This window comes from Artemia sp. Qi Xiang Cuo, chromosome 21, assembly GCF_049724085.1.
Source record: "Artemia sp. Qi Xiang Cuo chromosome 21, ASM4972408v1, whole genome shotgun sequence".
Classification (NCBI taxonomy): Eukaryota; Metazoa; Arthropoda; class Branchiopoda; order Anostraca; family Artemiidae; genus Artemia; species Artemia sp. Qi Xiang Cuo.
In genome coordinates, this window is record NC_142814.1 from 1166788 (window position 1) to 1184642 (window position 17855).

Consider the following 17855-nt stretch of genomic DNA (forward strand, 5'->3'; position numbering starts at 1 on the left):
TCAGACACCAGATAGCAAGTGTCGAGACGAAGCTTTCAAGGAACCTTGGAATCTTGAGAAAAATCAGTCACCATTTCCCTAAAAAAATACTGATCCTGATTTACAATGCAGTTATCAAGCCCCACATTCAATATTGTTCTACGGTTTGGCAATCTAATTTCAAGACACATTTACAGAGACTAAACTCAGTTCACAATAAAGCACTTCAAATTTTAGGCCCAGCACCGAACAGACTATCAATGGGATCACTTTACAGACTATCTTGCACCGTTTTTTGTTTTAAATATTTTTCAGGAACACTCCCATCACCATTTAGAGGCTTATTCACACTAGCATCACAAATCCATAGTTTAAATACACGATCTTCATCAGATATTTACATACCCCTGACACCGACAGCTAGGTCAGAATTTTCTCCTAGAATTGCGTGTGCTAGAGAGTGGAATGCACTTCCGCAAGAGCTGAGGTCACATAGGTCTCTCGGCTCCTTTAAAAAGAATGTGAAAAAATATCTAAAAGATTAAATATTTATTTACTAGATTTATTTTATTATTATTATGCTTAGAATTTTTCGATATTATTATTAATTATCATATTTCAGTTTAATACTTCAAGGGGTGTGAGTGGAGGAGAAGTTGTGTTAAATTTATTGTTATTTGATGGCGGTTCGGGGTGGAAATTGAAGAGGACAGGAGGCCACGCTGTATTTAGAGTGTGCTATTATTACGGGCCCAAACGTGCATCAATGCACAAGGAACTAAGTTAAGTGTATTTTTATATATATTTTTTTTTTAATTAAAACCCATATTGAACTGAACTGAAAAATTAATTTATGCTCGTTTTGAGTTTGACTCTAATATTTATTTTAATATTTGTTCGTTTTGGGTTTCATTTATTTATTGATAGTGATTTGGGGTAGTTGTATGCTTGGTAGATTGTATGATAGTCCGGACGCCAGGTGCTGGAAGTGTGACTCATACCACGACGGAATGGGGTTGCTTCGAGAACTATCCTACCCTCCACCCCCTAAATGCACCATGCGGATTCAAAAATACCAATCGCACTTACTTGTGAGTAGTGGAACACTCCGAAAATTGATATTTTATTATATTTTGGTGTTTCATGCAAGAAAATGCATGTTCCACAAAGTTTAAGGTGCAGTTTTCTGCTCAAATAGAAATGCCTAGAAGCCATAGAATGTTTTCATAACAAACCAACACGATTAGTTAGAAAAAATGGAATAGTTAAAAAAAATGGCAAAACTATATGAGTCTTGAACAGTCTTGGAAAGTATAAACAAAATCAAATTGAATATTAGATATATAATGGTATTAATGGAAGCGCCAAGGACGCAGAAGGCTTTAGGTTTTTAAAGTTAAAGAAGGGGGCAGTATCCAAATTTTGTTTGCAGTGAAACTATATTTGTCTTGACCAATCTTGGAAAGAACTGATAAATTAAACTGAATATTTGATGCATAGTGATATTAATTGCTAACAGCTCATCAGTTCTAAATTTTACTGTAATTTTAATATTTATTTTCAATATTAAGTACAAAAGAAAACATTTGTAATATAATTCGTTTTCAGTAAAGCGCCAATGACGCAGTAGGTTTTAGGCTTCTGCAGGGAGGCGATACCCAAACTCTTATTTGTAGTTATTTTTATTCGATTCAAACTTTATTTGCATATTCAATTTAAGTTTCACTCGTTTTAAAATTTATTTATTCATTAACATTAATATATATATTGTATGTTTGTTCGCATGGATTGTTTATTTAATTTCTATTCGTTTTAAGTTTCATTTAGACTTTAATTGCAAAATATTTGTTTTCGTTTTAAGCTTGATTTTCATATTCAATCTAAGCATTATTCGCTTTAAGATCTATTCATTCATTTATATTATTACTTGTTGTATGTTTTTTGCTATGATTGTTTATTTAATTTCTGTTCGTTTTGGGTTTCACTTATTCTTTAATAGTAATATCTGGTCGTTTTGAGTTTGAATTTTAACAGGTATTTGTATCTCCTGAGGTTAAGTTTAAAATGGCCTTTACTTTTCTTTGAAAAAACTTATTTTTCGGAAAGTTTTTTTTTAATTAATTTTTGTTCGTTTTTGATTGCGAAAAGTTTCAAGTTTTTATGACATGGGGAGGGGAGGGCTTACTGTTCAATTATTTTTTGCTTTGAAAGAACGGATATAGACATTTCGATTTAAATCGAAAAGGACTTTTTTGAAAGACTATACGATTACCACTTTGATAAAGACCTTATATATGAACAATAATCAACTTCCATAACTTGTGGACAGCCATTGACAATATTGAATGGATTGAAAAAATAGCTCCAATAAGGGGGTTTAGACCATTTCACTTGCTGACACAAAGAGATCACGACTGTTTGGAATTGACCTTAATAGGAATTTGTGTGCCAAAGCATGAACAATAATATGGTTGTGTGCCAAACCATGGTTGTGTGCCAAACCATGTGTGCCATAAAATGTGTGCCATAAAATGTTTGTGCCATAAAATGGCACATGTTGTGTGCCATAGAATGGTTGTGTGCCAAACCATGAACAATAAATATGAACAATAAACAGCTTGCATAACTTGTGGACAGCGATTGACAACAATGAATGGATCGAAAAAATAGCTCCAATCCGGGGGTTTAGACCATTTCACTTGCAATCTCAAAATTTTTATCTGATGCATTTACGGCGTGGCGGAGGGGGGGGGGGCGAGTCACCCTCCAATCTCTTTTGACTCTTAAAAAGTGAACAAGAACTTTCAGTTATCAGTCAAATGAGACCTCTCCAAAGTTTATACAACCTTCCCTTCCATAAGAAATACTGGGAAGGATTCAGATAATCCTTAAATTTCAGCCCTTGCCCTAGGCGCTGCGGAAAAATTCCCATCCCCGAAGACCTAATGTACAGACAATAAAACTACGTTTAATAAAACGGCCGTCTCAAAATTTTGATAGGATGTGCGACAGGACATCGTTGGCGTGAGAGGGGGGTTAGTTGCCCGGATATTACTTTTGAATATTAAAAAGAGCACTAGCACTTTAATTTCCAAGTTTTTACGACACCGCCTTCTATAAAAACCTCATATGCCCCCAGGGCATAACTTAAAACCCTTGCCCTGAGGGTTGTGGGGGATGGTCCTCCTCAAAAATATATTCTCTATCTGGAAATCAACTAAGCTGAACAAAATGACTATCTCAAAATTTTAATTGGATGTGTTTGGGGGAATGATGGGCGTGGGGGGCTAGTTGCCCTCCAATCACTTTCGACTATTAAAAAGGGCACTATTTCTTTGAATTTCCAATCGAATGAGCCTGTTTTGAAGTTTCTACGACAACGCCTTCTATAAAAATCTTATATGCCCCCAGGTCATAACTTAAAACCCTTGCCCTGAAGGTTGAGGGGGAGTGTCCTCCTCAAAAACATATTTTTCTATCTGAAAATCAACTGCGCTGAACAAAATGGCTATCTAAAAATTTTGATTGGATGTGTTTGAGGGAATGATGGGCGTCGGGGGGGGGGGGGGGGCTAGTTGCACTCCAATCACTTTCGACTATTAAAAAGGGCACTAGTCCCTTAATTTCTTATCGAATGAGCCTGTTTTGAAGTTTCTACGATAACTCCTATAAAAACCTTATATGCCCCCAGGGTATATCTTGAAACCCTTGCCCTGAGGGTTGTGGGGGAGTTTCTTCCTCAAAACGTATTTTCTATTTGGAATCAACTACGTTGAACAAAATGGCTATCTCAACATTTCGAGTGGATGTGTTTGGGGAAATGATCGGTGTGGGGGGGGGGGCTAGTTGCAATCCCATCACTTTCGACTATTAAAAGGGCAATAGCCCTTTAATTTCCAATCCAATGAGCCTGTTTGAAGTTTCTACGACAACGCCTTCTATGAAAACCTTATATGCCCCCAGGGCATAACTTGAAACCCTTGCCCTGAGGGTTGTGTGGGAGTGTCCTCCTCAAAAATATATTTTCTATCTGCAAATCAACTACGCTGAACAAAATCGTTCTCTCAAAATTTTGATTTGATGCGTTTGGGGGAATAATGGGCATGGGGGGGGGGGGGGGCTAGTTGCCCTTCAACCACTTTCGACTATTAAAAAGGGCGCTAGCTTTTTGAATTTCCAATCGAATGAGCCTTTTTTGAAGTTTCGAGCCTTTTTTTCAACGCCTTCTATGAAAACCTTATATGCCCCCAGGGCATAACTTGAAACCCTTGCCCTGAGGGTTGTGGGGGAGTGTCCTCCTCAAAAATATATTTTATATCTGGAAATCAACTACGCTGAACAAAATGGCAATTTCAATATTTTTATTGGATGTGTTTGGATAAATGATCCTTAAATTATAACTCTTTCCCCGAGAGCTCCGGGGGATTTGTCATTCTTAAAGACCTCATTTCCAAAACTTAAAACTACATTTAATAGTATGGTTATGTCAATGTTGTGCGTAAATGTGTGTTGGGGGAAAGATGAGCGTGGGAGGGGGGGTTAGTAGCCCTCCAGTCACTTTCGACTATTAAAAAGGGCACTAGCCCTTTAATTTCCAATCGAATGAGCCTGTTTTGAAGTTTCTACGACAACGCCTTCTATAAAAACCTTATATGCCCCCAGGGCATAGATTAAAACACTTGTCCTGTGGGTTGTGGGGGATTGTCCTCCTCAAAAATATTTCTATTTGGAAATCAACTACGCTGAACAAAATGACTATCTCAAAGTTTTGATTGGATGTGTTTGGGGGAATGATGGGTGTGGGGGGGGGGGGCTAGTTGCCCTCCAATTACTTTCGACTATTAAAAAGGGCATTAGCCCTTTAATTTCCAATCGAATTAGCCTTTTTTGAAGTTTCTACGACAACGCTTTCTATAAAAACCTTATATGCCCCCAGGGTATAACTTAAAACCCTTGCCCTGAGGGTCGGGGGGAGTGTCCTCCTCAAAAATATATTTTCTATCTGGAAATCTTCTATGCTGAACAAAATGGCTATCTCAAAATTTTGATTGGATGTGTTTGGGGAAATGATGGGCGTGGAGGGGGGGGGGGAGGGGGGCTAGTTACACTCCAATCACTTTCGACTATTAAAAAGGGAGCTAGCCCATTGATTGCTAGCCAATCAATTGAGCCTGTTTTGAAGTTTCTACGACAATGCCTTCTATAAAAACCTTATATGCCCCCAGGGCATAACTTAAAACCCTTGCCCTGAGGGTTGTGGGGGACTGTCCTCATCAAAAATATATTTTCTATCAGGAAAACAACTACGCTGAACAAAATGGCTATCTCAAAATTTTGATTGGATTTATTTGGGGGAATGAGGGGCGTGGGGGGAGGGGGGCTAGTTTCCTTCCAATCAATTTCTACTACTAAGAAGGGCACTAGAACTCTCAATTTCAAATCGATTGAGACCCTTTTGAAGTTTCTATGACGACCCCTGCCCTGAGGGTTGTGGGAGAGTGTCCTCCTCAAAAATATATATTCTATCTGGAAATCAACTATGCTGAACAAAATGGCTATCTCAATTTTGATTGGATGTGTTTGGGGAAAAGATGGGCGTGGGGGGGGAGGGGGCTAGTTACACTCCAATCACTTTCGACTATTAAAAAGGGAGCTAGCCCTTTAATATCCAATCAATTGAGCCTGTTTTGAAGTTTCTACGACAACGCCTTCTATAAAAATTCTTATATGCCCCCAGGGCATAACTTAAAACCCTCGCCCTGAGGGTTGTGGGGGAGTGTCCTCTTCAAAAATATATTTTCTATCAGGAAACCAACTACGCTGAACAAAATGGCTCACTCAAAATTTTGATTGGATGCGTTTGGGGGAATCATGGGCGTGGGGTGAGGGCTAGTTGCCCTTCAACTACTTTCGACTATTAAAAAGGGCGCTAGCTTTTTGAATTTCCAATCGAATGAGCCTTTTTTGAAGTTTCTACGACAACGCCTTCTATAAAAACCTTATATGCCCCCAGGGCATAACTTGAAACCCTTGCCCTGAGGGTTGCGGGGGAGTGTACTCCTCAAAAATATGTTCTATATTCTATCTGGAAATCAACTATTCTGAACAAAATGGCTATTTCAAAATTTTGAGTGGATATGGTTGGGGAAATGAATCCTTAAATTACAACCCTGTTCCCGAGATCTCTGGGGGAGTTGTCATTCTCAAAGACCTAATTTCAAGACCAGAAAACTACATTAAATAGAATGGCTGCCTCAAAATTTTGATTGGATGTGTTTGGGGAAAAGGTTGGCGTGAGGGGGGGGTTAGTTGCCCTCAAATCACTTTCGACTATTAAAAAGGGCACAAGCCCTTTAATTTCCAATCGAATAAGCCTTTTTTGAAGTTTCTACGACAACGCCTTCTATAAAAGCATTATAAGTTCAGACGGCATGACTTACAACCTTTGCCCTCAGGGTTTTGAGGGAGGATCCTCCTAAAAAACGTGATTTCCATCTGGAAACTAACTACGCTGAACAAAATGGCTATCTGAAAATTTGGATTGTTGGTATTCGGGGGAACAATGGGTGGGGGGGGGGGGGGGCTAGTGGCACTCCTATCACTTTTGACTATTAAGAAGGGCATCAGTCCTTTGAATTTCCAATCAAATGATCCCGTTTTGAGGTTTCTATGACGACACCTTCTGTAAAAATATAATATGCGCCCAAGGTATAACTTACAATCCTTGCCCTGAAGGTTGTGACGGAGTTTCCTCCTCCAAAACATAATTTCTATTTAGAAATCAACTACGCTGAACAAAATGGCTATCTAAAAATTTTGATTGGATGTGTTTGGGGAAATGATGGGCATGGGGGGGGAGGGGGGCTAGTTACACTCCAATCACTTTCGACTATTAAAAAGGGAGCTAGCCCTTTAATTTCCAATCAATTGAGCCTGTTTTGAAGTTTCTACTACAACGCCTTCTATAAAAACCTTATATGCCCCCAGGGCATAACTTAAAACCCTTCCCCTGAGGGTTGTGGGGGATTGTCCTCTTCAAAAATATATTTTCTATCAGGAAACCAACTACGCTGAACAAAATGGCTATCTCAAAATTTTGATTGGATTTGTTTGGGGGAATGATGTGCGTGGGGGGGGGGGGGGGCTAGTTGCCCTCCAATCATTTTCGACTATTAAAAAGGGCGCTAGCTTTTTGAATTTTCAATCGAATGAGCCTTTTTTGAAGTTTCTACGACAATGCCTTCTATAAAAACCTTATATGCCCCCAGGGTATAAATTAAAACCCTTCCCCTGAGGGTTGTGGGGGAGTGTACTCCTCAAAAATATATTTTCTATCTGGAAATCAACTACGCTGAACAAAATGGCAATCTCAAAATTTTGATTGGATGTGTTTGGGGAAATGAATCCTTAAATTACAACTCTTGCCCTGAGGGCTGTGGGAGAGTTGTCATCCTCAAAGACAACGCCTTCTATAAAAACCTTATATGCCCCCAGGGCATAACTTAAAACCCTTGCCCTGAGGGTTGTGGGGGAGTGTCCTCTTCAAAAATATATTTTCTATCAGGAATCCAACTACGCTGAACAAAATGGCTTCTACGACGACCCCTTCCATATGAAGTGCCTCTGGGAAAGAAAAAATTAAATAAATAATAATAATAATAAAACATTGGAGCCGTATGGCCTTTACTATAGGCAACACTACAGCGTTGCCTCTGAAAATGTGTATGTCGACTAGCAAGGGTGTGAAGGCATGCAAAAAAAACGGGTGGAAGCTTCAGAGGAGAAGCCACTCCTTCCAATATATAATATAATATAAATTGTATTGGAAAACCAGAGGCTCATATACAAAAGTCGTTATTACATACACGTAAGTACAAACATTAAAATCAAAACCAAAGCAAATGTGCTTCTGTTTGCGACGCATGCTTCCTTCAACACCCCCCCCCCCCAATGTTTGTCTGACTCGTAAAAACGTAAAAAAATCAATATAAACAAATTTTTGATGCGTTTTTTTGTAACCCCCTCCCCAAGAAAAAAAACATGGATACGCCCCTTCTTGGACCCATACCATCATTCCATAAATACAAAAAACCTGCCCCATCAAGCAACTTTTTAACCCGGAATGGCCAAAGCATCTGTTTCCTAATGCTTAATAATTGCTCATACGCTGCCCTAGCTAACCTATCACCTCGTAACTTTATTACTTAAAGCCAAAATCGGATGGCTTGGGGAGCTCTTGTCAATAAGGAGACTTGGGAAATATACCCAAGTCTCCTTAGAGTACTAACGTTGGTTCTGTCATAGGGAGCCCAACTACTCTCCTAAAGTATTGAAGGTGGGGTATATTTAATTTCTTGACTACCTTGAAACCCCATAGCTGGTAGAATTACCGTAATGCATTATTGGTAGAATTTTAGCATTAGAAATGTGTTTACGCATCCAAAAGATGTTGTGTTTGTGCATATAAGCATTTTTACAATATTTTTAGTAGTAGACAATAATTTCCAGACAAAATTCCTTCTTTTTTCTCTTCGTAACTAAAACCCCCTCCCTTCTCTAAATAATTGCTACTTAAGTATCGATCACCAAAATTGATCCCCAATTATGACACTTTAAGTACAAAATAAATTTTCTTTTCCAAAATAAATGACAGCTGTTGCCTATAACAATAATGACAACTTTCTTTATATCAGGTGTTGGAAAATAATGTCATCTACTTTTACAAGAAATTGTTTATAGAAGATGTCACTTTATCCTTACTATCTGTTTTATCACTTAACCTTCTTAAATATATGATGCCAGTTTTTCTTATTTAATCCAAAATATGGCATGTCTTTCCCAAAATAAGTACATTTCACAAGATATACGGTATGTCTTCCCCCCCCAAAAAAAGCAAAACTTTCCGAACAAAACTTTGGATCTATATTAAATTGAGTGTTTTGTTTCAGAGAGTAATTTTGTGGTTCGATGTTAATTGCCTAGCATTGAATATTGCTAGGTCGAGCTCCCTGATTTTCTAACGGATTTCTCAGGCTTGTCCCCAACTTTTGGGAACTCATACTTCAAAGAGTTCTCTCAGTAGACCTGGCGATCATTATCTTCGGTTCCTGGATATTCTTCTTGATGGAAATCTTTCATTTAGGTTATATACTAATCAAATTAAAATGAAGATATCTAGGAATCTCAGAATTCTTAGGGCGCAAGTCCCTTATCTTTGGCTGTTCTTCCTATTCACTTGCAACGCCTCTGTCATACCAACTGTTTTCTGTCCTCTCTGTAGCGTCTTTTAGGCAGTTGGGCATCAATATTATCAGCAATTTACGCTCCAACCGTTCTCGGCTCATTTCCGACTTCAGGATGAAAATTCACGTTGGTTATTTGAGAACTGTTGTAAATAAAATTAAAAGTAAACAGTATAGCAAAGGCAATGGGACAATATGGAATCAAATGGGGAAGTAAAATTTTCCTGGATTTATATTATGCTGATAATTTAAGCATCCTAGATGATAAAGTTAGCAAAATGAATGAACTTTTAGAGCTTTTGCGGGTTCAGGATACAAGAATAGGTTTTAAAATTAATTTTGGCTAAGGCCAAAATTTTGGCTAAATTAATTGACTAAGGCTAAGAATAAGTGAAGATAAAACGGTGCTGTTGGGTAATGAGTGCTGTTGGGTAATGAGCAGACTGATCAAATGGACAGCTTCACTAAACTAGGAGGTGTTATTAGTGTTATTAGGTGGTGTAGTGAAGATGTTAAAAGACGTCAAGCTTTCTAGGGCTATAATTAGAGAAAGGTTGAGATGGCTAGGACACGTTCTACAGATGAAAGATGACAGACTGTATAAGACCGTCCTTTTCGGCCAACTTTCTAGGGCCAATATATATATATATATATATATATATATATATATATATATATATATATATATATATATATATATATATATAATGTATTACGGTAATTACTTGGCAAAAAAAAAAAAAAAAAAAAAAACTGTCTTCCTACTTAGTAACTTAAATAAATGAGCACTTGAACAAGGTATAGACCTTACTCATCCATCCAGCTCCCTAGGACAAAACAGTATATCCAATCCGATAATCCAAAAATCAAGTCCAAAATATCGCAAAATCAACACCAATAAGTATAGATCAATGTTCCAAAACCAAGCTATAGCACCTTAAATCTACAAAAACATTATGTTCCCCAGGTGATCACCACATATCGGGGCTCATCAGATGAAAATTCATTGCCTAAATGGGTTTCGGCGCTTAAAAAGTATATAAATATATTAAATCTGTGTTCCGAATGCTTGTCATAATCATAATGAAATGTTAAAATACTTATTGTTTTGCTGTCTAGATGTTAAAACAATTTTGTTTTGTTGCTTCGTTCGTTCCTCCAATTTTTCTCATTGGAAAATCATTTTGTCTAATACAAACTCAAAAAAGGGAAACCACGTATATTACTTGTAATTTTTGAAAAACTGAATCAGGGAATTAAACCTATTGATTAAAATAATCTTAATCACTGATTAACTTTATTACTTAAGTAATTACTAATAAAACACTGTCTAATTCAGCAATATAATTTTCAACCCCCGTTTGAAAGATCTTAAGCTGAACTGGCCAGCCATGATAAAGAACGACAAAGAGAGAAGAAACTCCCTGACGAACAAACAAACGAGACTGCGGCTAGTAGAGAGAAAAGATAAAAAACTAAAACGACGCAGATATTTCACCTGTATGAAAACGAGACGTTTTCAGCACAGAAGAAACAAAGATTACAAACTAAAATAAACTAAAAACAAATAAAACCACCGCCAATATTAATAAATACAATTGTCGCAACTGATTCACATAGGTCACAGAAGCTAATAGAGTTGCTTTGATGACAACCCCAAAGCAACTGAGAGAAAAAGTATAAACATGGAAGTGAAGTAAATTATTTTGTTGCGAAATAATCCTTTTCTTTACTATCATTGAAGCACGTTTTCCTTTGAAAACTGTATTTTTCATAATGAATTACAGCCGACGAAAGGGTATAATAAAATAGAATCCAATATTAAACAAAAGATTAAAAAACGGAAACATTTTAGGATTAAAAGGAGAGGGGAATAAAAACAACCAAAACAATAAGTTTGTTTTGGTGATTTAAATATGGAATAGCTTTAAAAATATGAAGGTTCATTCAGAATGAAGAATGTCACAGACATTATTTTTCCAATTGATCCTTGGGCATTCTTGACATTATCTGTGCATTTTGGACAATAATAAATTTGATTATTTACTGTATCGTGTTCATAAAGCAGATTTCAGTACAAAGTGAAGCGTAAAAACACCGAGGAAAACGAAAAATAAAACTTGTGAGAAACACAAAAAAATACTTGTTTTTTTTTGTTTTTTTTCTTAGATATTTTCATCTTTTTATTTTCTCAGTTTAATCTCGTCCCCTGGTGATTTTGTAAAATCTTAATACCCCTGCTAACAATTGGTTCATTTTTCAAAAGAATGTTATAAATCTGGTCAATATGTATCCCTATCAATTCCTGTATCCCTATCAATTCCTGTATCCCTATTTAATGAAAGATTACCAAACATATATTTTTTTTTATATTGAAAACTTTGAAGCTTAACTAAAAGACAAATCTAAGAAATAAAAAACTAGTTTTCTCCTGAAATTAAAAAGAACACAGCAATCTCTATAGAAAAAATAAAATTTTTGGGAAAATGTCAATATTTTAATATTTTTCTTCTTTTTTTAAAAAAAAGGATGAAAGGGCCAAATAAAATATTTCCTTAACACTTTAATACGTTCAAAAATGGCAATTAATAAAACATGTTTAGTGAATTTTTATCTACCTCCCAAAAATCTGCCCCTCACCTAATGAATGTTGGTATTGCTGCTGTTGAGCTATCAGTATTTTTGGGGAAAAAATATTTCACAAGAAATTTGCTTAACTGGAGATTAATTTCAGTAATGGTACCTAAGTGGCAGCTACTTGTGGGTGGGGGGCATCAGAAAATCAATATTTCAGAAAAAAGGTAATAAAAATAGGGCACCTCCATTCCAAGACGGTGAGCCACAATACCCCGAGTCGTCTTCTGAGTAGGGCCCTTTACAGGGTGAGCTTCTTGACCTGGAATGTACAGAAGTTTTTCGTGGCGTAGAAGTACCAGATGATGAGCCACCTGATGAGCCACATGTATCAAAATTGATCACTCCTTGAAGTCTCATATGAGTGCCTAAAACATATCAGTTGATCATATCAGCCATGAACATTATTTATATGTATTTTTATATAACATATGTTTCTATAAAGTATGTTTACATAACAACTTATGTTTATACATATATATATATATATATATATATATATATATATATATATATATATATATATATATATATATATATATATATATATATATATATATATATATATATATATATATATATATATATATATATATATATATATATATATATATATATATATATATATAGGGCACGGATCCCCTAAATGACAGAGTACATAAGGGGAGAAAAAAAGAGAAAAGAGAAGAAAACTTATACAATGAACAAAAATAAGTAGTTTTTACACTCATAATAAACATAGACATAATCACAAATTATATATCATAATCACAAGATAATCAAGACATTAAAAAATCATAAAAATCATGAAAATAAAGAGGACCAATCATGATTTAGTTTACTGGTAGAAGATTTATAATCTGTCGCCCTTTTATCAATAATTGTGGAAGGAAAAATGAGTTTAAATTTTTGGTACAAAAAAAGAGTTACTAGTCCAAGGGGGCATATGTAAAAGGAATTTAGCAAATTTAAAATAAATCCGTTTAAAAAGTTTTTTTTTTTGAAGCAGGAAAAAGTTGCCAAATAGGATAGAGAGCAAGAAGATGAGGCACAGTTAGACTATTATAAAGTTTAGAAAGATGGAAACGACTAAGGTGTGTAACGTTAGAGACAAGTGACGCATAAGCTATCCTTGTCTTTTTTTCAAGACTTTGGATGGCAAGCTTAATAGTTTCCGTAATTGAACTTCCAATGGGCATTCCCAGATAAATAAGGCTTTTAGAGAGGGGGATACAAGTTTCAATAAGTTGGAGGGATTTAACAGAGTTTGAAACCGACAGCTACAGTTTTATCCCTATTAAAACTTAAATCAATCTGCTGATTTTCTAGTTTTAACTTAGAGAAAGTGCTCTCACATATCAGCTTTAGAACTCATTATCTTAATTTTCACAGTTTCAAGCCAACTATAAGAATTAATGGCTATTTATTTACAACACATTTGAAAAATAACAATTACAGAGAAATCTTGAACAGCTTTCTTTTCAGCAATCAATATCATTATATATCAAATATTCAGTTTATATATACATCAGTAAAGTATAGCGGGTCTGCATGCCTGATGTGTTAGGTGCAATTATTCTGCATATTTTGTAGTACGGTAAGAATTGTTTCCTAACTTCACACTGTCCAAATACTTTACCTTAGACTTTCACAGTTAGGGGAAGGGGACAGTAGCAAAACTCTTGTTTGTAGTGATTCTTGTCCGTTTTAAGTTTAACTTGAATATTCAATCTAATTTCTACGTTTTAAGATTAATATATTCATTCTCATTAATACTTTTTATCCGTGTCTTTGCTATGATTTTTTGTTTAATATCAATTCGTTTTGGGTTTCGTTTATTCTTTAATAGTAAATTCTGGTCGTTTTGAGTTTGAATTATTATAGGAATTTATTTCTGCTAGTCTTAATTTCAATATGTTTTTTTGGAAATTATTTTAATTAATAAATAGAAAGGGCAGCTTTTTTAATTTCCGCCACCTGCATCTGATTTGAAAGCAAAAGTGATTTTCAGACGGGGAGGGGAGAGAATTAAGACTTCATACCAGTTTTCGGCTGGTTTGAAGGAAATGTATTTAAAATATTTAATTCATTTCCACCAAAATTAAGGTTGCGAGTCTTAATTCTAAATTACTCATGCTTTTAATTGAATCGCGGCAGTCTAACAAACTTAATAAAAGAATTTAAAAAAATAAATAAATAAACATTAAAAAAAAACTGCTTCCTTTATTGACACCCCCAAAAATATGTAGCCTACTTGAATTAAAGTATACCTTCACATGATTGCCCAATATCAAGACAAGATCTCCCAGAAATCCAGAGTGGCTGCAATAATTCAAAAGGCAATATGTGACATTTTTGTTTTGAAAAACGCTTTTAACTCCATCCCTTCATACAAAGTAAGATCTTTTTGGTTAAGTCCCCTTTCTCCACTCTTTTTTAATTCTTAGGATACTTGGAAGTTCGCTTTTTTTCCGAAATGTATCATGTCCTCCTATCCTCATTCAGACAAATCGTTAGAAATTGACCTTTTATCAGTGGCATCAATTCACGAAAAAGTAGAGCAAGAAGGATTTTCTTTTCTTTTTTTAAATGAAGATATTTTGCAAAAAAAAAAAGATATTTTGCAAAAGCCAGGGGGTGAATTTTTTTCAATTTCTTTAGTGAAAATGAAATGAAAGTTTTTATCGAACCCAGGGTGAGCAATTGCCCCTGTCCTCCTCCACCCTCCCCAAAAAATGGCGTACCTGCCTTTTTATATCCCTGATTTCTAAAAAGATCTTTTTTTTATTAAATACTCTTTAATTAGAGCAAGTACTTTCACCATGCCCAGATTTCCCTGAAAGAACATTCGGTTCTCCAAAATCTCCCGAAAATTAACCTTCTTACATACCCAAAAGTTTATACAAAAAAAAAAAAAATCCTTTTTATTAACCTTAATTTTTGTGGAGATTTGAGGGAGCTAAATGTTTTTTTTTTCAGGGATAATACATGCACTAAAAAAGAATAAAAGAAAACAAAAAACATTTTTTAGTGTTTACATACACCTATAAAATTTAGTCTGTTTAACATACCACATTGTGAATCACAACATACGAGAGTTGGGAAAAACAGATCATATCTGGATTAATAATTACAAATAATCATTAAGCGAGAGGGTGTAAAGAGGGAGGCTTTGAATAAATTGGGCTGGGGGTGGAGCGTGCGTAGCTGTGTTCAGGGTCGTTACTAGCCAAGAATTTTTTTGGGGGGAGCAAGTGATTTTACCGACTGGCTGGTCATTTTTGCTGACTGTTTTTGTCAAGAATTAGCATAATGTCTGTTTCGAATACAATACGCAAAATCACTGAACGAGTCGGTAAAACCGCTGCATTTATCAACCGAGATTCAAATTTTGGTATATATCGTGTCACTATCTTAATGCTGTTAATCTAACCCAATAAAAAATTGTGGCACCATCTGTAAAATCACAGCTAAGCCTACCGACCAAGATCGAAATTTCTGTAGATGGTGTGTCAGTATTTCCGTGTTCTTTATTGAACCGAACAAAGAATTTAATTGACGTCGGAAAAACCCGATGCGCGAAGCGCCACGATTTCACTGACTTCTTTTTTTTCGAATGACCCCTCCCCCCTTATGTGACGGCCCTGGCTGTGCTTGCCTCAGGCGGCTTGGTGCAGTGGTGAGTTGTTAGTAATAGTAGTAATTACCAATAAAAAAAAATACAAGATTGAGAACTATTATTACTATAATTAACATTAATGGAAAAAAGAAAATAATATTAATGGGAAAAAATAAACAGAAACAAAGACAAGATCAATTAACACCTTTTACAAGGGAATATTCAATGTGAAAACATATATTAATCATGTCCCAAGTACTGTAAAAGAAAATGTTATCAATTAAATGGCGATTTAATAGGACTCAACAATTACCACAGTTCATATATTATCCAGTATGATCATTCTCTATCTCACCCATTATAAAAACCCGGACCGGGGTGTGAGTGCTCCGGAGAACGTTTTGGCAGATATAAACATGTTAGACATGCTAGACATGTTTGTCTCTTTCCGACCGTTTCCATCAAAGTGCATTGAAACAAACGGAAATAAATCTAATGCAGAAACAAGCTAGACAAGCGAGACAAGCTAAGGCAGAAATAAGTGGGAGGAGCTTTTTGTTCACGAAGACCAGAAATGATCTGCGATAACCTTACTGGTATATTCTGTCTACTGTGACAATTACATAGGATTTTTAGAAGAATAGAAGGTTTTAACTACCCTCCTTTTCTTTTATATATATATATATATATATATATATATATATATATATATATATATATATATATATTTATAAAAAATGATAATTGTTCGTAATGATCGTTTGGATTGGCTTGAGAATAATCCATTGAGTGTTTCGGATTTAGGATTAGGGATACTTCACAGGGATTTTGATATGGGGGTAGATGATGTTTTTCCGAAGGTTAATTATAAGTGCCCAGTTGATTTACATACTAGACTGGCACCGGATAAACTTGGCATTTTTCTTTTGAATTGTCAGGGGTTAAATAGTACATTGGATTATTTGTCGGAGCTGTGTATGCTATCTGATTTTCATATTCTTGCACTTACTGAAACATGGTTAATGAATAATAATTCTGGACTATTGGATATTTTAAATTATAATATGCATGTTAAGAACCGTACTCATCATCAGCATGGAGGACTTGCCCTGTATATCAGAACTGATTTGAATGTGAAGGTTAGGGATGATTTGTGTGTTAATAAAGAGATGATTTTTGAGTGTTTTGTTACGGAGGTTGATAAGAATGGTGACCCATTTTTTATTGCTGTTTGTTACCGCCCCCCTTCAGCTAGTGTAGATTATTTTTTAAAATTATTAGAGCAACAAATGGACCTTCTAACTCGTAAGAACATGCCGTGTTTTGTGTGTGGGGATTTTAACATTGATTTGAAATTGTTAGCATCTAATTTAAAAGCCCGGAATTTTTTGAATTTAATGTTAGGTTATGGGATGCATCCTGCTGTAAATATTTGTACTAGAGTGACGGAGTCATCTTCATCTCTAATTGATAATGTATTTTTGAATGTTCCCCATAATTCGTCAAGTGTTGTGTTAAATGAAGTTTCGGATCACTTTGGTTTGGCTATATTAGTTCCGGGTATATTCAAGAATATTAATATTAATTGTGATGCTCGCCCTAAGCCTAAGAAATTATTAGTTGATTCAAATACTATTTCAAGATTTAAGCTTAGGATAGAACAGTTAGACTTTAAATTTTTACAAGAAGAATTAGATTTAAATTTGAAGTTTGAGCTTTGGTATGGAAAGATTAAGGATACGTTTTTGGAATTTTGTGAAGTGTCAGGAATACAGAAGAGAAGGGTGTCTCCGAATAAACCTTGGATTACAAAGAGTTTGTTACAGTCAATTAATAGAAGACGTTTTTTATATAAGTTGTCAACAAGGAGCAATGATCCTCATGATAAAGTAATATATATAGTTTATAATAGTAGGTTAAATGCTGCACTCCGACTGGCTCAGGTAGAATATTATAAGGCTAAATTAAAAAAAGTTGAGGGTAACCCGAGTAAGACTTGGAAATTGATTAAGTCGGTGACTTGCCCTGGTAGCGTCTTGATCCGCCCAGATAATATGGGAATGAATAATAATGTTGCAGATGAGATGTGTAATCACTTCACTACTATTGGGCAGCGTGTGTCATCATCGGTGCCAGTATTTGATCAAGATGGAGATTTTCGTCAGGTCCTACCTGAAGATTGTGATGTGTCTGCGTACCTTAAATCTGTAACTATTGATGAATTATTTGATGTTATAAATAATATGAAAAATGGTGCATCAGGAGACAATTTTATTTCGTTGAAGGTTTTGAGGTAGATATTAACTGTTATATCTAGTCATTTTTTAGGACTGATAAATAATTGTTTAAAAGCTGGAATATTTCCCGACTGTCTAAAGTGC

At 35.3% G+C, this 17855-nt stretch overlaps 1 protein-coding gene across 1 annotated transcript in view; it reads right to left on the reverse strand.

Moving 5' to 3' along the window:
* Pi3K21B (phosphatidylinositol 3-kinase regulatory subunit alpha) overlaps positions 1-17855 on the reverse strand; it is a 293295-nt gene that overhangs the window by 255489 nt on the left and 19951 nt on the right. The window contains exon 2 of the mRNA XM_089106583.1: positions 12041-12223. Within this exon, the coding sequence (XP_088962709.1) occupies positions 12041-12223 (183 nt within the window). The remainder of the gene's footprint in view (positions 1-12040; positions 12224-17855) is intronic.